Consider the following 26,992-nt stretch of genomic DNA (forward strand, 5'->3'; position numbering starts at 1 on the left):
TGAGTGATGAGTGGTCGTGTTCAGCCCTTGTCAAACGGCGCATGATTAGTCGTCGATAATAGTCAATAAAAGTTAAAACTCACCCACTCGTTTGGCCACCAACTATCATGCACCGATCATCGACTATCGTCAACCATCACTCATTTTGAGTGTGTTCAAAGTTCTTCATGATAGTCAGTGATGATAGCTCTTCCCCTTTGACTACGCTAATAGTTGATAACAGTGGATGATACTTTTGATTATCATCGACTGTCATGCGCCGTTTGACCACGGCTTTCCGACGTAACAGGAGATACTCAGACACGCTAGTAAAATATCTTCCACGAAGGAAATACCGTGATGATTTTTGCATAAAATGCTTTACATTCTCCCTGAAAACAAACAGAAAAATACAAACTGTCAGTGCTAATCATGATCTATTGTCAGTTAAGTCACAAGGCAACATAAACAAAAAACAATTTTCCTCCATAAAGTGTTAAAAGGTATCTTAGCTTATTCGGGTGCCTCAAAACATGATTGACAGATGTGCGAACATATTTTCCGCAACTGTAATTTCTTCGCCATGGCTTTTTGCACCGACAATTTTCAGTTGGTGGAGTCAAGAGTTATTGTAGCTACTGGTAAAACCTGTTAAGCTTATTTCTAAGAATTTTGCACCACAAAAACCACGCGCCTTTCTCCAAATAGCTAAAATGCTGTTCTCGGCGGCTCGAAGTTACAAAGTATAAACAACACCAGTTGTTATAGTGATGTTTCATGACAAAAGTATGATGTAGGTATTTGCGTCATCTCCGCGCACTATAATCAACGGAATCTTGTTTTACTTCTCTTGTAAAAGACGAAACGGAAATTTTTTCCTTATTGTAAACGAATTGGAAGCCCGTCGGATGATTATATGAGACACATTCATTCGCGGATACTCTTTCAGTAGAGACCAAGAGACAAGTATTCTTCTTGGAAACAGTCTGCAGAGGTGGATGCTAAATGAGAGCATACACGAAGCGCGCGCTTACATGGACGAGGAAAGCAAATTAACGAAGGTGCCTACTAATAAAGAAGTATTTTTGTGTGGTTTATGATTATGTCGAGAAAGCAGATCTCAGCAAGGGTTATTGAAATAAAAAAGAAAATTGGGGGTAACCACGCATTTTTTTAGAGATAATTAAGCAACAGTTCTAAAAAATTAGGGTAAAATACAAAGCAATGTATGGCGTTTTGTTTTTTGTTTTTTTTTTTCCTTCCCAAATTGAAGCTTTATTATCTCTGAAAAATGCACGGTTACCCCCAAATTTCTTTTGGATACCAAGAGCACTTGCTAAGTTCTGCTTTCTCCGCACAGTTTTAAACCGCGCAAAAATGTCCCATAGGAAACCCGAGTATCTCGAGATGCGCAGAACGTATGCGCAGTAACATGTAATTGAACTGTAGTTTGATGAGTTAGTGTAAGCAATAATTTCATGGAATTCTAGTTGATCTTGTCTCAAATCGTGTGTTGAACGTTTCTTTTCTTGATCAAATAAAATGCCAAAAGAAATTATAAGAGAGGAGAAAAAAAAAACGGAAATCATTTTTTTTTTCAAATTTGCAGAACTGAATAATGAATAGCTCACACTCTTTCAATTAAGCGCCTTCTATTCATTTTGTGGCAGTCCATTAGCGCTGTGTAATAACGACTGAAATTTATAACAACCTTATTTTTTTATTTAAGACTTGAGTAGAGTCTGGGTTCCAGCAGGTTGAGACGCGGCGGGAACTGGTGCCAAACACGACTTCAAAACAAAATGGCCGACGAAGATGACATTGAGGTATTTTTGCAGCCTTCAGTTTTATATAAGTAGTCCAGTAAAATACTGTAAATCTATGGGAACTTTCTTGGCATATATTATAATATAACTTCTGCTGTGTTTTGTAAGCTTCTTTAAACTAGGACGTAAAAATCATGTTTTTTGTTTTGTTTGTAGGAGGAATCCGAAACACAACAGTCAGAAACAGCAGGGAAACGAAAAAGGTTGTTTCACAAGGAGTGTAAGTTAGAAATAAGCTGTTATTATAAAGATGGTGACCACAACCGGAAGAAAATCAGAGTGTTGATTTCGATTGATAACAATAATTATTGAAATACGCCATGATTGCTTTTAGTGCGATGCATGATGTATGGATTTGGTGATGATCAGGTTCCATTCACTGAATCTGTGGATTTGCTCGAAGACCTTGTCGTGGAGTACATCACAGAAATGGTGAGAAGTTCCTAGAAATTGAAATTCTTTCATCGGCCCCACAGCCTTGGTTCACAACCATCTACATTGAACCCCGACCCTCCTGTCCCTTGCCATCCAGCCTCCAGGTATTTGGCAGGACACATTCACAGTAAAATCCACCATTATGAAAATGGGTTAAACAGGGCATAGAATGCAAGGTTTGTGTGGGACAAATTTTAATGACGTTGCCGTGTATAGCATGAAATAATAACTTATTGTCTTAATTTCCCATACATGGTCTTTAAAACCTTGTCAAACTCTGCATAGATTAGCAGGAAAAAATTCAGACAAATCAGTGGAAGATTACAAATGGGACATTTTGTGTACTCTTATTTACCCAGGTACATCCCTTGAATTTAAGGTGGTTCAAAAGGCTTTTTTTGCTGCACACGTGCATAACCTACACACACCATAGCTAGGATGCGTGCCTTAGCTGAATGAATCCAAGCTATTTTTGATCAAAAGTTATGCACTCAGCACACAGGACGCGGAAATGTGGTATATAAACAAGCAAACTGGAAATTAATCCTGCCGGAAACATTAATTTTTATGTTGAAGTTTTGTTTTTAAGTTGGCTTCTAGTACTAAGTTATTACTTTTTTTTCTCCAGACATTAAAAGCCATGGAAGTTGGCAAGAGAGGAAAGGTTCATGTGGAGGATATTGTGTTCTTGATTAGAAAAGATCCAAAGAAGTATGCTAGAGTAAAGGTGAGAAAAGAAACATACTGAAACATTTCATGCGTTAAGAAAAATTATTAAATGGTAGCTCTCATTTGAATGGTTTCATAAATGCCAAAAGGATTTCATCCTGAAATGAAAGTAACATTTCTGAGGGCTTTTTGGGTCATCTTTATTAGTTGTCTACCACCAGTCCCTTCAGAGACCCTATTTACCCTATTACGGTATTTTCTATGGCCAATAATATTACTGATCCCACCTTAGGCCCAGTTCAAACGTCGCATTTCACTTGTGCCGAATATAATTCCTATTTTAGTCGACTAGAATAATTAAATGCGGCATTTGATTCAGACGTCGAATTTGATGGTGCCGAATTTAACTCCGTCCACCGTCAATGTTTTTGTTTCGGTGCTACCAGTTGACAAATGTGGCTTGTTTGAAGTAATATCTTCATTGCCAACAGCATGATGAAAAAGGCGCGGGTTGAGCGAAGGCCAAGATGACTCATCTTGGCCTTCACTCGACCCGCGCCTTTTCATGATCATCGTTTCATTGAAGCACGTCTCACAATATGCCACAGATTTTCCCTTTTTCCACCGAGGAGTGTTCTCTTCATTTTCAAACACTGAGTACCTCATGCAATAATAATAATAAAATTATTGCTGCACGTCAAACAAGTATATTTTGTTTTTAAAAAGCACGAACTGCACATTCCTTTGCCTCCCGCCATTTTTTCAAAGTGCTGTTTATACTCTTCTGCGCATGGCATTTACGGATTGTGATTACAAAATGAATAATAATAATTTGCTATAATTTACGTATTATATTTGGCACATGTGAAATGCGACGTCTGAATCAAATGTGGAATTTAAGTCAAATATTCGACTGTTTCAGTCGCAGATTCGACGTAAATCGAATTTAATTCGAAACTGTCAAATTTAATTGATTCAAATGTTGCATTTCACATGCAGTTAATTCTCGAGTTTTATTCGGCACATGTGAAATGCGACGTTTGAACTGGGCCTTAATTAGTCCTCTTTTTTAAATGTGAATTGTACAATTCCAGAAAATATCCATACTCCCCCCACAGAAGGTTTTTTGTTTTGCACCCCCCGTCCCCAAGGAAATTCCAGTTTAGCTTCACACTTTGCTTCTAAAATTTTGCCTTTTAAGACCTCCTCCCCCTAGGAATTTCCAATGACCTTCCATGGGGTGGGTATAGATTTTTTTTGGAACTGCACATTACACAATCTCAATTTAGTCCCTTTGTGCTTATGCATCTACCTTTTTTACTGTGTCTTCCTTATCAATGATAAATGTTAAATGCAGTTCCCTGGGTATAGATCAAGACAACTTTCGGACGAGGCAGTTGTGTTGAAAATGTGATTCCATTCTTAAGAAGGGCTTATGTTCTAAAAAGTGGCTCTTGAATCTCTCAGTATGGAGCCCAAGTTACCCTATCAACTCAGTTGATAAAACCAAATATTAATTCTATTCCCATAATTTATGGTCAACCAGTCGCGAAAATGTGATCCTGTCCAGTGTCACATTTCCATTAACCTATTACTAAGAAGTACCCCCCCCCCCCCAAAAAAAAAAAAAAAAAAACACAACAACCATAATTATGTTTCATATATATTTTACATTTATTTATTAATGATAAACAACCAACTCAGTTGATAAAAACAAATAGTTATTCCCATAATTTATGGTCAACCTAGTCGTGAAAATGTGACCCTGTCCAGTGCCACATTCCCATTAACCTATTACTAAGAAGTACCACCCCCCGCCTCCAAACCCCAACCAACAAATATTTATTTCTATTATAGTCAGCCCAGTAACAAAAATGTGATAACTAAGAAGAAGTATCCCCACCCCCTCCCCCCTGCCACAAATGGGTTACATATGTAGATCCACAGTTCATGAGTTTACAAGGGGGTTACCTTATGAGTGAACAGTTTAGAAATGGTGTTATTGAATGAATTCACAGGAATGCGGCAATGATACCAATTATCAACACTTACAACATTTATGAGGAAGAGTTAACTTAATTGAAGAAGTGTTCTCAAGTTGAATAATGCTGAGTCCTCCAAGTGGGAGTCAAACCCGTACTTCCCTTCTTGGATAGGCATCATGTACAGTACAACTACGTTCAAAGGATTGATTGTTGTTATGGAATGATAAATAACTTGTTTTTCTTGACTTGCCACATTTATTTTAGGATCTGCTGACAATGAATGAAGAACTAAAGAAAGCAAGAAAGGCATTTGATGCTGAAAGTTATGGAGAAATGGTGTGAAGACATCTGAAACTGTGGTTTTAAAGAACTTTAATTTCAAAGAAATTTCCCCCCAAAGGCCAAAAAGTGAAATCATGAGTCACTGTCCACTTTGTGTCTTGTACAGTTTTATTTTGTCTTTGTCTTTTTTTGGTCAAAGGATTCACAGGGAATACGAAATTATGTAAAGTTCTCCTTCTGTCACACTTAAAACATCCTTCAAGTTACTACACACAGTTTTATTACAGAAAAGTAAAGTACACTTTAAGATTCTTATAAAGTATAATTTTCTATATACAGCTTTACACAGATTTCATTTGTTTCTTTTATAAATATGCCACATGTAAACAAATTTGTTTTGGCAAATAATAATAAAATTCCCATTTTGCTTTGTCTTGTGCTACTTTGTGCCACTTCTTTCCTTTTTGCCCAAATTAATAACATCACTGGTGTTGATACGCTTCCAAAGTTTTCTGGATAAACAAGGAAAAAAATAGATTAAGTTACAAATATTACCTGATGAAACTATATGAAGTGGGAAGCTTTCACAAAGCAGATGAAAAATCTCTATCCAGAAATAAGGTACTGGTATATTTATTTTAACAAAGAGTTGGGCACAACAAGGTTACTGCATTGAGTAAAAACAGTTTGAAAGTTTTGAGTTCTTCATATTATTTTTTTTTTACCCAGTTTTACCCATCTGACCTGCTTGTTTGAATGTCTCAAACTGGGGAACATTTTTGTTTTAGTTAGAGGAGGTACAAACTTATAGAGATACGAACTGGCAAATTAGCAAAGGTGTCTCAATTCAACTGCATCATTAAAAAATAAGTTAAAACAGCACCATTATAGATTTCATTTGTTTAATAACAGATACATACCTTGAATCTTTTTCTTTAACTTTTGTTCTGTCTAGCATCGATTGTAGTTCTTGTTCAAGCTCCTATAAAATGTAGAAAGAGTGGAAATGTTTAGTTTCTGGATAGAAAATGATGTATGCATTAAACAGATGTATTTTGATTTGAGGTAGCCATGATCATGCAGCGCAACTTTTACTTGTGAGTATGTACCTACTCTAGCCAAGCACTCAGTCGTTTTTAGGGGACTCGTATTACCTCCTCTGTGTGGGAGGCTATATATACCTACACTTGTATGTTACCCACTGTACAGAACAAAGGAAAGTGCTGAAAAAATACATGTGCTTTGAATGAAGTGACCAGAATTTGTAAAATTCTTAAACAGCTTTGGGTGAGATGGGCATAAGTGAATTGTTTGCCTTCAAATTGAAATTACTCCAAATAAGCCCTATTTTGGCACAGAGACTACTTATCACGTAAGAAATGTTCTTGTGTGTTAATGCTTGAAAAAAAAGCTGCAAGAAATAGTTATTACTTTTCTAGAAAATGCAAGGAACACACACACAAAAATATACCACACTCAACTGATTTCTTTTGTATAGTGTATGAGACAGAACCAAGTCTAGTGAAGCATTGGAATCAGGCAAGGGGCTCCATAATTTATCTTCTTTGTGTAGGTTGTGTGTGCTTACTGTATTTGGTGCAATTTCTATTATTTTAAAACACACTTATGCCCCTCTCTCCCAAAACCTTTTAATTTTGTAGTGGGTCTTACCTCTATTGTCTGCTCAAGAAATTCATTCTGTTTCAGTAGTTTCTGTATGTCCACCTGTTGCAAAAGTTGAAATGTCCATGCTGTTATATAGGCAATGTACAAAATGTACAAGTTATGAATATTTTCTACCTCATGGAAGGAGTGAAGGGAGAGAAATTACCTTTGTCTCCCAAGAAAACAGAGGTAATGACTCATGAATCTCTATCTCTTTGCAAAGGGAATGGGACCTGCCCTGCTGCCCTGAAGCTTGTTCATCTTTTTATGGCACAGGACTTATTGAGGGCCTACCCAGTGGAAGATACATGCAACTGACAATTTTGCCTTGAAAATCCAGATTTCTCCAAACAATGCTCTACTTTGGCCTAAAGACTTGTTATCATGGAAGAAAGGAATTCATTTTTAAAATCACTGAACATTTGGTTTTAGTTTTAAGGCTAAAGTGAACTAAGTCATAGTATATTGTCATTCCAATAATAGGCCATTGTTGAGAAACAATACTTAATTAAGATACATCTTAATTCAGAAAGGCTTTGTGAATCTGGACCCATGTTTCAGTACCTTGCTAGCAGAAGTTTCTTTCGGGCAAGTCCTTTAGCATGTACAAAGTCATTCATGTCTCTAGTATTAATTATTTTTGCGAAGTCGGCTTGTTTATTTCTCTTCGGGGACGTAAACAAGCCGACTATGGGAAATACTTATAGAGATGTGAATGACTTCGTGCATGCCAAAAGGCTTGCCAGAAAGAGACCTCCGCTAGCAGGGAAGATTTCCAGGCAAAGGAGAAAATACTTGATTATAACCAAATGAGTTCTCCAAGAAAGGATAACAACAACTAACTAAGGTAATAATATTGACCTCTGTTTCCTTGATACACTGTTCAAGATGCTGACAGACGGTTATAGGTACGCAATACTCCTTCTGGCGTCTCTTGATATCATCAATGTAATCCAGCTGAGCTAAGATCTGCCATAAAAACAACATTGACAAGTCAATAACCTGTACATCTTACAACTGTACAGTATCTTGAAAAATATTACCGGTATATCAAGGAGGAATCAGCATGGTTGAACACATGGTTTGGGTTCCTGTCACAGCTACGGCTGAAACACAGGTTGTAGTCCTCAGTTCAACCCCCTGGCCATGCTTGTAAAAATGTTGGCTCGGGACAGTTACAAATGGGGTGGGGCGGGGGGGCTCCCCTCCATTTGTAACCATCTTTCAAATGGGTTTATGCAATCAACTGCTTTAAAAAATACTCCTTCTGTCTTCTGAGGCCTTAACTATTGGTCACAAATGCTCCCAGAATGCTGTAAAGCAGAATCTCCACAAATGTGAATTTTTCATTGTGGTGGAGGGAAGGGGTGGGGGTGGGGGGCTCTTGTGCTCTTGCAACAATTTCTTTGGCCCCCTCTTTTTGGATCTGCCCCTGACACTGGTCTGTCTCCTGCCAGTAAGGATCAAATCTTTTCAATTTGAAACACTGAATTATCTTTTCAAATTTAAATGCTTGGCACCAGTTGCACCTTCTAGCCGTGCTATAATTACCTGCCAAGGATAAACAAGCTCAGACAAACCTAACATAATTTTATTAATATTTATTAATATCTACACTAAAGATTAGTCTGATGTATACATGCCTGTGCATGTAACTCTTCCACTTGTTCTTCAAGATCTTTTGGAACTTCTTCAATATGAACAGACACTCTGGCTTGAGGCTCTGCCAAAACGTCAACAATGGCTCATTAGCTCATTATGTTAATGCGTAATACTTTATTTTGCCCGACTTTTGGGCCTAAAAAAAGCCTTGATGTCTATTCATTAATGGTGGAATGTAGAGAAACTGGGAAAGAATCTAATGTATGGCCTAAGAGACACAGGGAGCCTAAATTGGTGTAATGAAATTTATTTGCTGTAATTGTAAAGCGTGATTGGACATATTTGCTGGAAATCGCGCTATATAAATAAAGTATTAAGAAGAGATAACGAAGAGACAAAATTCTCTGTTACTCCGAGTTTCGTGCTCACACACTCATATACTGTCTGATGAGTGCGTGAGCACAAAACTCGGAGTAACAGAGAATTTTGTCTCTTCGTTATCTCTTCTTATTCAAAGCTCTACACTTAAAAAGTGTATTGAGCACTGTTTAACAGCTTTAGCCATTTTATTACACATAAATAAAGTATTATAATTATAAAATAAATCAGAAACAGTAGAAATGAGGCATTATCAAGCACTTTAAACAAGCCATTGGTCAAACGCTCTGTTGTAGTCTGCTGGAAAAGCCTCCACAGACTCATCTGGTGGTGGAAAAACATCTCAGACTCCCAAAACCTGCAAGCCTCTGGCATATGTCAAAGAAGTGAGACATGTCCTCACTGCTAGGACCTTTGAACATGCTCTACCAGTACTCAAGGTGACAATTGTGGCTTAGCTAGTACAAGATTCCTGCAGCAAGATATGGCTCACTTGTGAAGTGGTGGTGTGTCACTTTTTAATAACTGTTAATATTTTACAAGTTAGTTGGTTTCCTGTTTGCAACTCAAAACCTTGTTCATGAACGAGTTTTGAGTTGCTATTAAGGTACCTTCCTTAAATAATACCTTTTCCTTTTTTCAGGATCAAAAAGATAGCTTCAAAATACAAGTTGTCATCAACACCACAATACCTTTTTGAATCAATTGAAAAGTAATCACTGGCTACCACATTAAGACATTTGAATTTGTTTCTTACCAACTGTAACATTGGTTTCCAACTCTTCAGAAGCTCTCAGTTCTTCTTCACGAAGGGCTTCTGTCAACCTGTTTGTAAGAGTCACAGAACAGTATCCAATCCATGGCATGAAGGTATGATTTTTTTCACCCCGGGTATATGCTGCTCATTTTAGGACAGCTTTTAACACTATGCATGCCATTTTCTGTAAGTCAGCTGTACAATGGCACTAACCACCTGTATTGTGGTATTTACTAACGTACCGCATACTAATGTAGAGTGTGGCTTCACCTCTAGATATCACTCTAATGCCCCATTCACACCAAGGCTAAAACACTTTTAATAACTGTTTAGTTCACAGTTCAAAATTTTTTCCTTCATAAAAGCTGCTTTTGGATTTTTGTCGACTACAGATTGAGCACAAATGAACTTAGCATAAGTTAAAGTTTACTTGAATCCTATGTCAGAGCCAATGGTTCAGCTTTCCGTTACCAATTTTCATTTTGTTAAACCTGGTTTAATTAAACATGTTTTGTTGGTGTGAATGGGGCTTAAGCCTTTACAAGTTATAGCTACCCTTCTTCTGACTTCAGTTGCTGTGCCACATCATTATTGTCTAATAAAACACTTTGGGTTTGTGAGAGCCAAGTATCCTTTCCCACAGGATTGGACTTACTGCTAGTCTCCTGCAGGTCACCTGGAGGTTCTTTGCACCCCAGTACTGATAGTCTACTATACCGACTTATATGGGCCTTCCTTACATCGTAAGTGGAGACCTTGATCAGCTGATGATATGTTACTGCAACTCTGAAAATGACTTCTGTTCACTCTTTAATGTTGTCAAAAAATAATATTGAATAATGTACCACCACCCAACAAACTATGGAAGAACAAGTCATTTGATCCAATTTCACTATTCTGTCCCAGATGAATGTACCTTGCATTTTCATCCAAAAGAAGCCTTGCTTCCTTCTCTAGAGCTTCAACTCTTTTCTCTTCCTCTTTCAGTTTATCTGAGGTTGATGGGTTTTCTGACAGGCTGTCGATGTGATGGTAGAGCACTTTGTGTTGTGACGGTTTTTGTGTGTCCAACAAATGTGACATGTAACTGTCATATTCATCCTGTAAACAAAAACATGACAACAGTGTTGTCAGACCATTCAAACTTACTTAATATTGCAACTGACAATCTGACATGTATTAAATTTAAAATAATCTTTAAGACTCTTGAGAATTTAAAGTTTAAATTCTCAAGAGTCTTAAAGATTATTTAAATAAATTAAAGCAGCTGATCCTTACAAACATAAAATTGTTACAATGACATAAATGCATGACCTTAGTTTTTTGTATAAATTCCACACAAAGTTTAAGCAGGCAATAGCCAGTTACATCAGTACCTCTTGGAAGTCCACATGCACTACATACATGCATTTAAAACTGAAACAAGGTTCAACAAGTTTATGTTTGAGTCTTATTCAATGTTTGTATATATACTTACTATAGATAAAATTGTCAGTTATGAATTTTGGGGTCTTCTCAAATAATTCATCTGCCAGACCTTAGTTATCATTTTGAATAAAACCACCTGCCAACTCATGTCTCATGCCTGAAGACTAAAGACATTGATCTCACTCGTCGAGGACAATGATATTAAATTTATTTTCTCATGCCTGACTCACGAATCCCGAGGACTTGTTCTTTAACACATGATTAATAAGGCACTAAATGTTGACTTTGTGTCCTAGCTGTATCACAACACGTTACAATTTTCGTGTTTCAGCTTGAATTTTGATTTCAAACAATTGCAATCCATTCAAATTGGAAGTGTTTAAAGGTTGTCAGCACATCTTCGGACATTTTTCTGCAACATTCAGAAGTCTTTGGAAAATCATCAGAACTCTTCTGAAGTGGCTGGGACGTTTTTGGAAATCCCGGTCATGACGAGACAAAAATCTCACGCATTTGACTCACAAAAAGTTGGCGGGTAATACCACCTTGATTCCCTATAGGCCTATTTTCACAAAGAGGGAACTGGAAATTGGGGGAAAAGCGATTCCATATCAGGACTAAAAAGGACTTAGTAAATACTTGTACCAGCCTTGAAACCTCTGAGAATGGGTGAGACAAGACAGGAATGCATTTTAAAGGAATGGGATCAAACAGCATCAATCCTTTGAGCACCAAAAGTGACCAGTGCCTCCCGTTTGAAAAGAAAAGACACAAGACGAGGAAATTTGCATAAACTCTCCCAAATGATAATAAAAGAAATAAGGCGACCAGTGAAGAGAATCTGCATGTTGACATTGTAATAAATTGTAGTAAATTGTAATCAATAGTGTGGCTGACAGGTGCATCTGATTATGACCGATGCTTACAAAAAAGCAATGATGTAATGAACACAAAAAGATATATATGAGGTGATTTTCACCTTAATTCTCTTCAAAAGAGGTCCAAATGTCTTTGACTCTCCAATAATCTCATCAAAACACTTGTTGTATATCTGGAGTCTGTGGAAGTTCGGTCCTCTCTGGCTTGCTGCCTCCAGGGTGGCAAGTTGCTAGGTCAGTAAAAAATTATAGAACTCATTTATTTTTCATTTCAACTGATAAAAGTTAATGAATGTCTTTTAAATGAGTGTACAGAGTATTTTCTTCTTTTTTATCTAAGATCATGGTATGTCTTACCCATTTTTACAAACATTATGATCAGGTCAATAACCAGAGATATTAATTTTATACCATCTATTGATGATCTATAAATTACTTTACTCTAAGCATGATGACTTCCGCTAAGGCTGTCAAAATGCCAGTCAATGTGACCTCAAACAGTCCTTCTTATTAGTACTCACCCAGATGATCATAATTTAGCTACTTACATGTAGAGATAGTGATAAACCAGGACACTAACCGAGATTAAGAGATTTTAATAATAATAATAATAACAACAACAACAACAACAACAATAATAATAATAACAATAATAATAATAATAACAATAATAATAATATTAGAGCCAAAATTGTTTCTTGATCTTGTCATATTATATCAACAAATAGGTTTCGTTTTCAGGATAAAAAATTTATGTTCAAGCACAAGCTTTCGATTCCTTCAATTTCGATCCTGAAAATGAAACCTTTTTGTTGAAATAATAATAGTAATCATAATAATAATAATTCCCACTTGCTGAATATAGCATGTACACTCAAAGAGTTTTCATCTTAGAATAGGTTTTTTGACTTTGATTTTTTAAATAGTGTTTTCCACTTCAAGACTTGCTAATTGACATCTAGATAATACGGATACTTTATATTTTCACTTTTTCACAGTTTTAAATTTTATCATTGGAACATGAATATTTTAGAATAGGTCTTAATTTCCCGTGTGAACCTCTGGGTTACGCTCAACACCCCAGGTTTGGCATGTATATAGTATGGCGTCCATACGTGTTTTAAAACTGTCATATAATAATAATAACTGACTTGAATATAGCACAGACTAGACATTACAATGAGATGCCAAAGCCAGGGCCTTGTATGGCACAGGTGGTCAGGTGAAGAAAACAAGTCGATATTACAAGATGTGCTGCTACGTTTCAAGATAAATGCAATTACAGATACCACAAAAGGGACGGTTCATTATTAAGTTTATAAGGATGACCGGGTCTGGAAAAACAAAAGCCTGTTAAGTAGTTCTAACAGAAAGGGTTCTTCTTGTTTTTTAGTCAGAATGATATGTATTATGCATTACCTTTGTCAGCTTCTGTTCCAAGTTTCGTACATTCTTTTCACCTGTGAGGACTCCTCTGTCGTGCGCATCTCCTAAGTTCATCACCTGATCTCCAAACCTCCTAAAGCTGGCAAACTGGTCTGCTTTAGTTGGGTAACTAAGATATGTCTCAACAAACGTTTGTCGTGCATGCAAGTCATCTGGTTTGGATTTATCTCTGGAGGAAACTCCTGAAAGAGTTGAAAAGATAATTTATTGGAATTTTTGGATTATTGAGTACAAGGGCTGTAACAATAAACAAAGGGAGCATACATTTATTTTGCAACAATAGCCCTTTTCACGGTTGATTTTTCTCACTTGCATTACAATGTTATCCAACGTGGATGCGAGGCAATTTCGGGCTAAAACTATTAAAATAGCCCAAAATTGCCTCACATACATGCTAGATTTCATTGTAATTCAAATGAGCAGAGCTAACCGTGAAAAGGGCTATTGCAAAGGTTTTAAACAAATTACAAAAAAAAATGTCTGGGAAAACAAAAACTACTTACTAATAGAGTAACTGGGCTTTCCAGAATATTGACTGCAGTTTTATGGCAAATTTTTTTTATTTTTATTTTTAGTGACTACATGTAAGTGCAGCCATTAATGTTATTATTATTATTATTATTATTATTATTATTATTATTATTATTGTTGTTATTATTATTATTATTATTGTTAGATGTATGTGGGAATAACAATTTTAAAGATTATCAGTTGTATAAAAGACAATATATTGTAAAGGAAATAATATAAAATTTGTGATTATTTATTGTCAACAAAATTGCATCATTCTGGTTGACTGAATTTGCAAAGCAATTCCCAGAATTCTCCTAAAATAAAATATCAACTGTGTAGAGCTGTAGATCTACAGATTTTCAAAGATTGTTACAAACATTAAAAAAATTGTAAATGTTAAAACTATCATATTTTCTGACCACCAACAAAACTTTTGACCTTCAAAAGCACACAGAAAAAGATAGAAAAAGTTATACTGGAAAATTTGGCTCCACAGGGAATTGCAGAACAATGGGAGTGAACATGCATGAAAAGAAAACACTGATTTCATTACCTTTAGTTTTTGTCACTGGAATCATTATCTCAGGCAGCCGTAACTCTTCAACATGAACTTTGTCTTTAGTAAGCCGCCCTGGTGCACTGGTTTCGTCTTTGACGGGAGTTTCTTTCCCACCTTCTTCTGAGTCTGGCCTCATTGAAGCATCTGTTATCAAACCAGACATTAATTAACTTTACCACTTTTATCAACATCTAACCAGATTATGAACTTGAGATCACTACTGTGTGATAGACTTGACTCTTCGTACACTTTAACAAATCTCTTTAAATTGAATGATAAATTTCATGTCTCTGTTAGTATTAAAATGTGACTTCTAATATTTCAACACTTTACAAATCATTTACATATTGAAGGCTGAGCACAGAAAGGGACTACATCTATGTGCAGTTTGAGGCTAAATTAGTTATGTCTGAGAAGTGTACGTAAGATGAAATCACCCTGCCAAAAAATGAATGCTTGTTTAATACAGTAAGTACACAAAAATAAGTGGTGGTGGTGTAGCGGTTAGCGTGTCAGACTTTCAATAGGACGATCGGAAGGTCGTTGGTTCGAGGCCAGGTTGGTCTCTTCATTGCTGTGTTGTTTCCTTAGACAAGAAACTTTGCTCCACATTGTCTCTCTTCACCCAGGTGTACAAATGGGTACCAGCGACATACTGCTGGGGGTAACCCTGCGATGGACTAGCATCCCATCCAGGGGGGAATAGCAATACCTAGTTCCTTCATGCTACAGAAACCGGGCTAAGCTCTGACCATGTGGGCCACTTGTGTTCTATTTTACACTTCCTGCCACACCTGGCCCTAAAATATTTATGGCTATCTTCAAATTTTACTTACCGACTGTAATATTTCTAATTGGCCCCAGACTGAACTCCACAAGGCGATCTGCCATGGTTTTATGCAGCAGGTCTGTTGAACTCAATTCTCCTTTTCTCACTGGAAGATCAACAAGCTGACTTGGGGGCTTAAGTCTGCAACAGACATTAATTAGTTATTTGATCTTTTAAATATAAAATTAGATCTCCTAGGTTAACAAACTCTTTCAAAACTTCGCTATAAGGTTCTTTTATCATGACTGAAAAGAGCCCCACTTAAAAATAATATTAACTTATAACGGAAAGGCTAAAGGTCACAAGTTGCAGTGGTGTAATCCTGTTACTTTAGATCAAAAGACACTTCATTTATTAAAAACTATTGCCATTTGATAGAGATAAAGAGTTAACTTGAATTGAGCTTAAAGCTTGAGTTAAGCTTGTCGCAAGCTTACCGAATAGGAGGTTTATCCGAAGTTTCCCATCTTCTGTGGCGTTCATCTGGAGGTTTCAGTAGCTTACTTGAATTCAGGTGACCACTTGTATATGTTTTTATATCCTTTCTGTGCACTTCATATACAGTTTCAAGTAAATTTCTCAAAGACGATGTCGATCTCCTGTCATCCGCCATGTTTGTTGTTGCTGTCTCCCGTCTCCTTGGAAGAAAACTCGTCCCAGATCCCAAAGATGTAAAGGCAAGGCTTGGCCGTTCAGTAACAAAATGGCGGCTGGAAAGTTGCCTCACAATGCACTGACATTGAAGCAGGTTTGTAACCACCCTAACACTTGAATTATTTCTTATATTATCGTTGCTTTAGCTAAGTACTATCATAAATGATCGATGGTGTTGGTTTTTTCTTCATAGTTCTTTTTGAGACGGCAAGCTTTAAGCCTCTACAGGGAAATTCTTCGAACTTTGCAGCAAGTCCCAAATGAAGAACATAAGAAAGAGCTTGCGGAATGGGCAAGAGCGGAGTTTAAGAAAAACAAACACGAAAAAGATGAGGTATCTTACATATAGGAAATATACAAAAAATTCACATATAAACGGTGGGTATCAAAGGGATGCTAACAGAAAGATTTCCACACAGTCCCATACGTAAGATACATAATTTTTACATGCACCACCGTCGGCCTGTCATACCAACCCTCATGAAAAGAGTTTGAGTCGTAAAATGCATGCATAATTAATGTAGGGAGCTGGGCCAATGCCAACCTCTGGAGATCTTTGCTTTTGGGTGCAGGCCAACCTCACCCCCCAATTATCAACCCTCTCAACCCCCCCCCCCCCCCTACCAAAATTGCCCCCCCCCCCCCCCCTACATACACATGCACACACTTTCCCACAAAATCGATCCGTTTCCTTCAGTTTATGCAAACGTTTTTAACTAGATTGCCAGGTGAAACATGGGATTGGAAAAATTTGCAGTTGATCGATTATAGAGAAAAAAAATCAAAAGTCATTTGTGGGGAGGTTTAATGACCTGTGTGGGAGACAGGGAGATTCATTCCACATCCAAGAGACTCAGGGATAATCCAGAAGAGTTGGCATATTATGATATCAGAGTGATGCCTTTAAACATGGGATTGGAAAAAATTGCAGTTGATCGATTATAGAGAGACAAATCAAAAATCATTTATGGGGAGGTTTAATGACCCATGTGGGAGACAGGGAGATTCATTCCATATCCAAAAGACTTGGGGATAATCTGGAAGAGTTGGCATATTATGACATCAGAGTGATGCCGTGAATAAAACTGATACACATAAAATGTTATATCATATGTGCATCATAAATTATTCATGGCACTCTGATGACCAATGAGAGGTGGCTGTATTTAAAGTTACTTGATCCTCCGCTGTTCATAAACACCTAACTTTTAATCAGTTAATTTAATGCTGTTTGTTAGATTGTTATCAAGATGATGCTGTCACAAGGTCGACTCACATTGCAAGAAATTTCATCTGCAATCAATCTCGCCAAGTGAATTCTGCAAAGCAGTGTGTGCTGTGAAACAGATTCAGTGTCTTTTAAAAAGGTTACTGGAGAGAATTCATCAGTCCAAGTTAGGATGTAGAGAACTTGCATTTCTGAGGAAGACATCATCAGGTTACTTGGCTGAATTTCAGTTGTCTGTCACTCTGTAGTTAATCTCTCTAAAGTAAAGTTAACTTTGTTTAATCACAATTAATCCTTCAGATCACACAAAAAATGATAAAAATGAAACAAATGAACCCATTCTCATCTATTTACTCATTTTTAACTCGTGAATGCGCGCATGCGCAATGAACGAGTTATAGCGATAGCTGACTCTCGACTTGGTCGATCAGTCGATCAGTCGATCAGTCGATCAGTCGGTTTTGTCGTTAACTTTCGGGCGTGCGCAGTGAATGAGTTTTAAATTCAATTAGTGGGAAAAAACACGCGAACATTTATTGTTCGCGGCGCATAAGGAAATTCTTATTCAATATGTAGAGAATAATTTGACGATCACTCAGTGCAAGAATGGAGATTTTTCGTTCAATCTGAGCAAAGTTACAAGTTTTTTTTAGTTTTTCAGAACGTCCGGGGTCGTAAACTCAATTAGTGAAAAAAAAAAAACGTGAAAATTTTTTTTCACGACGCGTCAGAATTCTCTCATTCATTCTGTAGAGAATAATTTGACAATCATTTTAGTGTAAGAATGGAGATTTTTCGTTGAATCTGAGCAAAGTTATAGGTTTTTTCGTTTTTTCTACAAAGTGCGGTTTCTTTTAAGAATTAAAAATAATTTAATTTAGAAATAATTTAATTAAAAAATAATTTAATTTGTCAGTTTTCACGCGAAAGTGGAACGTGCCATGTCACGCATCATTGACGTCGTAAACAAAATTATGCAAATGAACACTTTAAGATCTTGTCAGCTTTCATAGAGGTTTAAAAGGGAAAAAATGTTTCATTTTCGAAATTTACAACTGGTAATTTATGGGAAAGCAAAAGGACGCGGTCGATAAATAATTCTTATTTAGCAAGAGCTTGTCATACTTCATTATTTTTACTTGACGATTGCGTGGACTGAACTCCAAAGGAAAAATTTCACGCATTTATGTCGGGCATGAAATGTAAGCGATACTTTGTTGAACATATTTCCCTTTGTGAGATCGGCTTGCCCTACAGTAATTTTGTAATTTTAATTCCCAAAAAAACTTCACTTGCCGGGCAAGTGATGGTCAGAATCCACTAGCCCGATCGCAAAATCCAGTAGCCCCGGACTATCGGGGACACGAATTTGCATGACGTAGCTGCACATGGCGTGCTTCTATGAACTTTGAAAAAAAAAAAAAGACACGTGATTTTTTTTTTTTTAAATCGGCGCATCAAAATAATCTTATTAAATCTGTAGAGAACAGTTTGACAATCATTTTTATAGTACAAGAATGGTTATTTTTTGTTACATAATCGGGCAAAGATATAATTTCTTTTAGCTTTCAAGGAAGTTTCCGTAGCCGTCTAAATTTCAATTACTATGTGTCATCTGCATTCACGAGTTGGCTCACAGGAGCCTTTGATTTTTTATTTCAAGAAAACATAAACGTAAATCTCACTTTTGTGGTTTTCCGTAAACGCGATTCTAAATGTCTCTAATGACTTCAGTCAACACATTGCTATGCACACTTTTTATTAACTCTTTGAGACGCTGATAATCATTAAACAATACTAGTTAATTAGAGAAACTAAGAAATTTTAACACTTGTTACAGGACTGTTTGCACTGACTCCGAATGTTTTCATATTTTTCACAATATCCTCTGCTGGTGTATTCTTTGCACTTGCTGTTATCATCTTTACATTCTGAAAAGAAAAAGGTATAATCAAGATTTATTAAAAATAACTTTTACAAGCAGTGGACCGTGGTCAGAAGCCATGCCGGTCACTGTAGCTCCATAGGAACACAGAAAGTTTCCGTGAAATAAATAAATATTTTCTCCATGTTTGTCTGTGGAATAAATAGATTAAGGGAAACGGGAAACCTTAAATTATATTAGAGCGTGCTGATCAGGGTACAGTTGTTCAAAGCCCAATTAAGCTAATCCTGGATTAACACAACTTTGACTCGAGTTTAATTGCTAATCAACAAAAATACTTCCAAACGATTTTCGGCCCCCAGTTTTGACTTATACTTTTCTTTACCTTTAGCTTGAAATTAGCCTTTTAACCCATTTTAACGAGCGACGATGAAAGCCTCGATTAACTTTTAATCGTGGATTTGCGTTAATCGGCTTTCGAACAACCCGGCCCTGGTTTCAAGAAGCAAAATGATTAAAACTTCTCACACTTAGATTTTTTTGTTTTATTCTGTGAAAATGGACAAAATAAGTAGGGAACTGATCTATTAGAAGAAAGCGAGGTCACTGTTAATTTCCTTGTACCTCGACCCACAAGATAGCGTCAACCTTCGGCCGGGTGCGGCGCACAGGCCTACGCTCTATGGAGACAAGAGCTTTTGTTGCACAAAGCGATCAAGTTCTTTTCTAACTCTTCGCCACTACTTAGGATGCTAATGTTTTTAATGTAATACTGATTAGGTCGTTGTCTTTGCATCACTCCAATATTTTTCGAGATATTCTAGATTTTGTGATTTGTCTTTGCACTGAAATGATTTGTGACGTCATCAATTTTTGAACAAAATCTTGAATATCTCTGGGACGAGAGAAGATATTCAAAATAACGAAAACGCCATGTTCTCTTTGAAAGGCCTTTCAAATAAGCAAAAGTTATTTTTTACTTCATGGGCACTTTAAACAGAAATATTAAACAATAGGAACCGCTCTTCGGGGTGGCCGTGGCCGACTGAACTGACAAATATTTACGATACTCTGACACTGAACTGTCCGCTTAGTAAAGGGTTCGACTGTATCAGCTTAAAATCTTGTCATGGGAAGGTGTTGTAGCGCTTTACCAGCTTTATAAGATCTGCCAGTGTTCGTGTGTATCCTAATACAGTTGGACCTGTTCGCATCTCTGTTTTAATTGAATTTATCATTCAGTAAGTCGCGTTAAATTCCAGTGAACAGAAATTTTAAGCTGCTGTTGCCCTGCGAGAGCTGAAAAGAGTCTGCTCTTGCAGGGAAGCTGCTTTTTCCTTTCCTAAAATCCTAGCTGATCCTTTCGCTTTAACGACATTTTTCGTCTCTTCGAAAAGGAAACTGAGGAACTCATTTTCCAATGGTCCTAAAGTTTTAGTTGAAAAAATCGCTAGGTTTTATTTTCAATTTCTGAGGCTATTTTAGGCCTTCCGATCCGAGCAGATATTCACCGAAATGTGCCGTTTGGCGCCCTAAGAATTGTGCGTGATATATCTTACCAGTAACGGAAGTTGGCGCGACAAGCTTGTAGACGTAATTTCTTAGAGCTTTGCCCACACAGACCGGATGTTCCTGCTCGCACGGCTTTCTGGGATTTTGTCCAACACATCCCTGGCTGGAGTGACCGTCATGCGCGTAAGTAACATTGGGTTTGACTCCGCTCCAACACTCCCCGAAATACTGCAGACCAAAATATGTGAAGCCCTTACTTCTGGTTATGCTCGCACATTTGCAGACCAAGCTATGGAGAGAAACGAAGCGATTTGTTTTAAATGAAGCTTCAAAAATCATTAATAATTCATAAGGCCATTGACCTATCAAATGGTCGATAAAACCACCTCCTTATTAGTATGTGGCGTTTAATGTTTTTCTCGTATGCTAATTTCCAACGTTCACGAAAGCATCATTGTTATAAACTCTCTCGACATACGCTTTTCCAGGAATGTTTTTGGAGCCGTTCAAAAAACTCGCAGCACGTGTCTTAGCGGGTCTAAAACTTTTGAATCCCGATAAAACATTGCTGCTCGTGTTTCAAACATTACAAAATAGAGCAAATAAAAAGGGAAGGTTTCCTTGCAGTTTGACATATTGAGGTTATATAAATTGCCTACGGTGTACTCAGCTGTAGGTGATTTCTGTGAAACGACTTTACTGACTTTATTGGTAACTTCATTTCCAAATTTAAGGATGGTGCCTACTTTTGTTACTGCGCATACGTTTTGCGCATCTCGAGATACTCGGGTTTCCTATGGGTGGTGCCTACTGATACAGGGATATTTTGCGCGGTTTAAAACTATGCGGAGAAAACGGAACTTAGCTAGAGCTTTTGGTATCCAAAAAGAAAATTTGGGGTAACCATGAATTTTTCAGACATAATAAAGCTTCAATTTGGAAAAAAAAAACGCCATACATTCCTTAATATTTTACAGCCTTTTAGAATTATTGTTGCTTAATTATTTCTAAAAAATGCGTGATAATTACCCCCAATTTTCTTTTTGGATTCCAATAGCCCTGGATAAGATCTGCTTTTCCCGCATAGTCATAAACTGCCCAAAAATACTTCTGTATTAGTAGGCACCGTCCTTATTAAGCATATCTCAAAACGATGCGGGAAATTGGTGAGAGTTTTCTAAAAGACCGTCTTTCTTAATTAAAAGTTCATGAGCGCAATTGAACAATGAACCGAGGCAAAAGAATTTGCACCCCCGGCAAGGAAAGTGGTGTTTTCGTTGTTGAACAACCGACACCAGCTTGTCTCTGCAGTAGCCTGCAGAATAGGCCTTACTGTTTTGCGTTTTTCAGGTGAGCGGAGACAAGCGCAAAGGCGAGCGCGGAGCGCGAGTCATGCGCGACGGGAGGAGCGCCCTTCACCTCGCGCTCCGCGCTCGCCTGAAAAACGCAAACAAAAATAATGACTGTTCTGGAGGCTACACGGCATTAAGCCGCGCTATCTTTCGTACCGTTGGATAAATTTGTCCCAGTCATTCCAACCTTCAGGTAATTGTTCTCTCCAGTTCAGTAAAAGCTCTGGAAGAGGTCTTGTTTTGTCATTATAACATCCGACTTTGACGAAGTCTTCTTCACATGCATCCAAACCAACAAAGCCCCCTGAAAAGACGCCAAAGAAACTGTTAGCGGAGCCTGTATCTTAAACTTAGTTCGCACTACAAGCCCCTTGTTTAAAAACTAGTCTAATCTCGAAAAGAAACTCCACAAATTGGAAACCGTACAGCTCTTATCTTGCTGTCTGCTTGTTATGATCCCAATGTTACTGACTTGTAAATTGGAGTAACTTAAGAATCAGAGGCTCGTTCTACCAAAACTATTATGATGTTTAAAACAATGCATGAAGAGACTCCCGATTCTCTAAGTGAGTGAGTGAGCGAGCGAGCGAGCGAGCGAGCGAGTGAGTGAGTGAGTGAGTGAGTGAGTGAGTGAGTGAGTGAGTGAGTGAGTGAGTGAGTGAGTGAGTGAGTGAGTGAGTGAGTGAGTGAGTGAGTGAGTGAGTGAGTGAGTGTGAGCGAGCGAGCGAGCGAGCGAGTGAGTGAGTGAGTGAGTGAGTGAGTGAGTGAGTGAGTGAGTGAGTGAGTGAGTGAGTGAGTGAGTTAGTGAGTAGAGTAAAAACTTTATTTATGTGTCGTAGCATCTAGCGTACTGGAATTTACGCTAATTGGGGACACCTAACTACTTTGCTTAAAAAATATATATAGACATACGATTGATCAATACTACTATACAATGTGTCAAAAGACACGTAACTACTTCACATCAAAAGTATACATGATGATTGATCAATACTAATAAAAATTATAAAACTTTATGAAAACTTATACAAATAAGTAAATACGGAATTATTGTAGTTGTTGCAGAAGAAACAGTCTCTACAAGTATTGTCGATTAGTCAGTTGGGATAAATCAGCTGATTTAATACGTTTCTTGAAGATGCGTACAGATTCAGCAGATTTGGTAACTTGCATAACTAGTTGTAGTTATGAAAGTTATTGACAAAGAAAAAACGAAATGAAGCGGTTGGTCCTTCCAACAGTGTGTTCCAAAACCTCGCGCCGAAGTTTACAAGTAGATGGGCCTATACTAAACGGCGGGGGGGGGGGGGGGGGGGGGAGGCTTATAAGCGGCAGTTTACGGTATATCAAATTGGCTGTTTAGCGTTAAAAAACTTAGATTTCTGCGGGGAGAATAACTGAAGTTCCAGCCCTGGCAAACTTGTAGCAACCGTAATGTAGCACCCTTCTAGCCGGACCACTTTACCACTCACCCGATTGTGCAAAAACAGTGTTGATAGCAAGTAACATGCAAAGCGTCAAACAGGATATCATGCTTGTTGGTCAGAAAACTAGTAGAACCTGAAATGTAAAAATAATTGTTACATAAAACCAGTAATGTTACATGTCCGAAACATACCTTGCAAGTTTTAGGTTGAAAACCTTACTTTATCAAGAACATCGTACCATCGGTCTAAATTGAAGTGCATCAGTTTGTAGACAATATAATATATATATTAATCTATCATATTAACCATTTATTTACAAACAAATGAGTAGGTGTTTCAAGTAAACGCAAGAAGAAGATTGAAAAACCATTTTTCATACTCGCTGAAATAAAACAGCACGTCCATCGGAGAATTAAGTATTTCTTTTAATTTGAAATTTAACTTATTAATGAATAAATGAACGACAATTGAACAATTTTTTTTCTTCATTCATAATCTTAGAACATTTTCAAGGGCTGTATATTTGTTGCGATATATTTGGAGAGTTATAGCGAAGCTAGCTGAACCAATTTTGATTGTTTCTACTGTTTGGTTGCTTTTAAAACCTCGGAGATGTACATGTAGATCAGTAATACTCTCTCCTACAGCGGCTGAAAATCCAGCCTAGGTACCTGGGACCCATATTTCTCCAAAACTCTGAAAACTTGCCATGTCCGCTAAGCAGTTTTGTCAAATCTATCTTATAATGGTTGGTTCCACGTTTTAGTACAAACTTGGCAATGCGTTGCATGAGATAAAGATTCAGAAATGCAGCTTTTAAAATCAGTAAGCAATCATTCCCTATTTAGGAACAATGGGAATAGTTTATGGGTCTGGCATTATCGGGACTATCGGGACTAGCAACGAATAAAATATTCTGAGACCACGAGTAATTGAACATCAATCAGTACATTCCTAAATTAAGAACTCACACGGCTCAAAATACCTTGTGTGTGCTACTCTCGGGAAATAAAGAGCTGGATAAAACCCTTATTGCTTGGAACTTAACAAACTGCAAACATTAGAGTGTGAATCCTTTTCTTTTTTAATGTTTCCGTGGCCCCTGTTTATGATAAGTGGACGCGGAAAGAAACAGAGTGGAAACATAACTAAATCAATATAATAAAAATGGGTTACTTACTTCAGAAGATGTAGAGTCGACAATCCGGGTTTAAAAAACCAGCTACCTTGTGCCCTCAGTAGTGAAATATAAAATAAATAAGACAACACTCTCACTGTGATTGGTTGAAAACAACTCTATGGTAACAGTGAAAATAAATTTTAGCATTCATTTCATAAGAGAAACAGAAAACATTTTCTATTCTTGTCTCCATTTATGGATATAAGAAAGGAAAACAGTGGCGAAAGTTTCATAGATCTCGAGACAGCTGATGAAATAACGGCCGAAAGCGATTGTTTCTCCAGCTTTGGCATTTCTCTGAAACCTTCAATCTTTTTCTCTTTCTTAAATTAAAATTTAGCGCCTCGCACGTCCGATACTCGGCTCACACTTTGCTGTTACAACGTGGGGTTTGGCGTGGGAAGAATCGGTAATAAATACTGGGTTCACTGACGAGGAAAATTCATTGAAAAATAGACAATTGGTCCGCTCTCCAGCTGGGGAAAAAAATATTAATTTTGTTGTTTCCTATCGCGTTGTTCTTAGGACTAAACGGTTACTACTGACACGGAGGATTGAAAAAGGTTTGGTTTTACAAACAAGTGAAGACGAGTTTTCTTAATGAAAAATGTTTTGTCTCATTTGTTTTTTCTTAACTTCATGAATTTTTTTAACACATGCTATAAATTGTAGACTTCGTTTTTCGATATGTTTTGAATTACAGAAAACTGCAATTTCTTAAGCTATTTGACAATTTCAAATAGGGAGTACTCAACGAGAAATTTAGGTTATAATTAAATACTTAATTTGCCGTTTTCCGGTTTCCCCACTTTTGTTTTGAACTCTTTGAGAAGGATATTTTGTGCAAGCTAGGTCAGTTTAATCTTTTCAGAGTGTTTATTAGCTGAGTATTTAGAAGCAGAAAATATTATATATGAATACGAACTCTCATCCCCCGAATCTCCGAGCTGCCGTTGCTTTTCTTAATCTGCAGTCTAAACAACGCATTTGTCCGCTTCGCAAAAAAAGGAGAGAGTTAATTTCACGTTGCGCGCTGAAGAAAACTTTAGTTTTTCCTGACATTAAAATCAGAATATTAAGGCAAATTAAGCCTTCCGAACAGATCTGATTCAACAGAAACAACTAGGATCCATTGGATACCCGCTAGCTGATCAGTATTTGTACGCGAAGTCTTATGTACTTCATAAAAAACTAATGTGAACAAGCTGCAATTGGTTCAGAACTTTGATGGCAGGATAGTTCTTGGTCTTAGAAAGTATGATCACATTTGTGAAGGCTTGAAGTCACTTAAATGCCTGTCTGTTTCTGATAAATTATTCTTGTATGATTCTATTATGGTCCATAAGTGCATTAATGGAAGAGCCCCTGGCTATCTTATTAACAAATTTACACGTAGATCAGAACTTCATGACAGAAATACGCGATATAACAAAGATTTAAATCTGCCGAGATGCAGATTAAAAACTGGGCAGCGATCCTTTGCCTATAGAGGGGCTACCTGCTGGAACAGACTTCCCAAAGACCTCAAAGAAGTAGTGAACGCTGGTACTTTTAAGAAGAGACATGTAAATATGCTGTTAACATAAAATTCATTCAGTTTATCTTTATTTCCCTTAGTAGTTAATTTCATTAGTTATTACTTATTCTTTCGCCTTATCTTGTAATTTTAATATATTGTGGCTGAAAATCCCTGTAAAGGGAGCTTCAATAAACGTATGTATGTATGTATTGTTTCAAATTCTGAGCACGTCACTGGGACGAATAAGCGCGAGATCGAGACGTCCTGCTGTCAACTTGGGCTTCCCACGTCCTCGCAACAATTGAAGAATTGCAATTAAATTTTGGTGAATTTAAACAACAAATAGCCTTCAAATATCGCATCGAAGCCTTGGTCTTGGTTTTTTCTTTTTAATTTCTGTTCTATTTACATACCGTCAACAAGCCCTTCCTATGTATTATGTATCGAAAGTAGACGGCCGTATGTGATGTATGTCGACATACGTGTTGTGACCTGCGTATTGTATCGTTCTGTTATCGTGTGTTATGGCGAGTGTAGAAAATAATGCAAATGAACTTGTACTAGTCTCAACACTTGTTATACTTTTTATTCTTACTAAATATTATTAAATATTATATTTTATTATTTAGACACGAGTGTTTTAATGGAAAATACACCACTCGTAAAATTCATGCGAAACTACTGACATCCGAGACCCGAGTGGCGTATTTTTTCCATATCCTCATTAGTGAGGATATTGTTGACGTCATTTCCCGCTTTTTCACGGTTGTTTATGCAAACAGTCGGTGAAAAATGGCGAGCGATAGATTTGTCTATATAGTAATAAAAAGAAGAAACGCTTGCTGCGCCGGCTATCCAGAGCATAGCGCCACGATATGTAAATAGCCGCTGACCGGTGGTTCCGACGGCATCTGGTGTCAATTTGAGATCGCAAGATCTACCACACATTCAAACATCATTGCGTCATCGTTCAAATAAAGTCTGTCATTAACAGGTAGCCATTT

General features: G+C 37.2%; 4 protein-coding genes across 5 annotated transcripts; 2 read left to right on the forward strand and 2 right to left on the reverse strand.

Annotated features, from left to right (window-relative positions):
- Nucleotides 1-1,731: 1,731 nt before the first annotated feature.
- Nucleotides 1,732-5,302, forward strand: LOC146450084 (transcription initiation factor TFIID subunit 13-like). Its single transcript, XM_085100796.1, has 5 exons — nt 1,732-1,805; nt 1,962-2,025; nt 2,140-2,237; nt 2,869-2,967; nt 5,159-5,302. Exons 1-5 carry the CDS (start codon nt 1,782-1,784, stop codon nt 5,234-5,236), a joined length of 363 nt encoding a protein of 120 aa, XP_084956922.1. The 5' UTR covers nt 1,732-1,781; the 3' UTR covers nt 5,237-5,302.
- A 21-nt stretch (nt 5,303-5,323) lies between these two features.
- On the reverse strand, nt 5,324-15,876 carry LOC146450085 (uncharacterized protein C6orf118-like). The gene is made up of 12 exons (XM_085100780.1): nt 15,669-15,876; nt 15,239-15,372; nt 14,397-14,546; nt 13,304-13,512; nt 11,986-12,114; nt 10,495-10,679; nt 9,579-9,646; nt 8,485-8,564; nt 7,703-7,810; nt 6,848-6,901; nt 6,097-6,158; nt 5,324-5,688 (listed from the first exon to the last, which is right to left on the reverse strand). The coding sequence occupies exons 1-12, from the start codon at nt 15,842-15,844 to the stop codon at nt 5,616-5,618; spliced, it is 1,428 nt and encodes a 475-aa protein (XP_084956906.1). The 5' UTR covers nt 15,845-15,876; the 3' UTR covers nt 5,324-5,615.
- Nucleotides 15,856-17,471, forward strand: LOC146450086 (LYR motif-containing protein 2-like). Its single transcript, XM_085100798.1, has 3 exons — nt 15,856-15,979; nt 16,079-16,219; nt 17,124-17,471. Exons 1-3 carry the CDS (start codon nt 15,935-15,937, stop codon nt 17,199-17,201), a joined length of 264 nt encoding a protein of 87 aa, XP_084956924.1. The 5' UTR covers nt 15,856-15,934; the 3' UTR covers nt 17,202-17,471.
- Nucleotides 17,472-18,853: 1,382 nt separating this feature from the next.
- On the reverse strand, nt 18,854-24,952 carry LOC146450087 (uncharacterized). Of its 2 annotated transcripts, XM_085100793.1 has the most exons (5): nt 24,470-24,952; nt 23,335-23,422; nt 22,019-22,166; nt 20,558-20,799; nt 18,854-19,044 (listed from the first exon to the last, which is right to left on the reverse strand). In XM_085100793.1, the coding sequence occupies exons 2-5, from the start codon at nt 23,393-23,395 to the stop codon at nt 18,938-18,940; spliced, it is 558 nt and encodes a 185-aa protein (XP_084956919.1). In that variant the 5' UTR covers nt 23,396-23,422; nt 24,470-24,952; the 3' UTR covers nt 18,854-18,937. The 2 variants fall into 2 exon arrangements, with proteins under 2 accessions (XP_084956919.1, XP_084956920.1); XM_085100794.1 differs by lacking the exon at nt 24,470-24,952 and having other exon boundaries at nt 23,335-23,810.
- Between the last annotated feature and the right edge of the window lie 2,040 nt (nt 24,953-26,992).

The sequence above is a fragment of the Pavona decussata genome, unplaced genomic scaffold, assembly GCF_977016875.1.
Source record: "Pavona decussata unplaced genomic scaffold, jaPavDecu1.1 SCAFFOLD_510, whole genome shotgun sequence".
NCBI classification, from domain to species: Eukaryota; Metazoa; Cnidaria; class Anthozoa; order Scleractinia; family Agariciidae; genus Pavona; species Pavona decussata.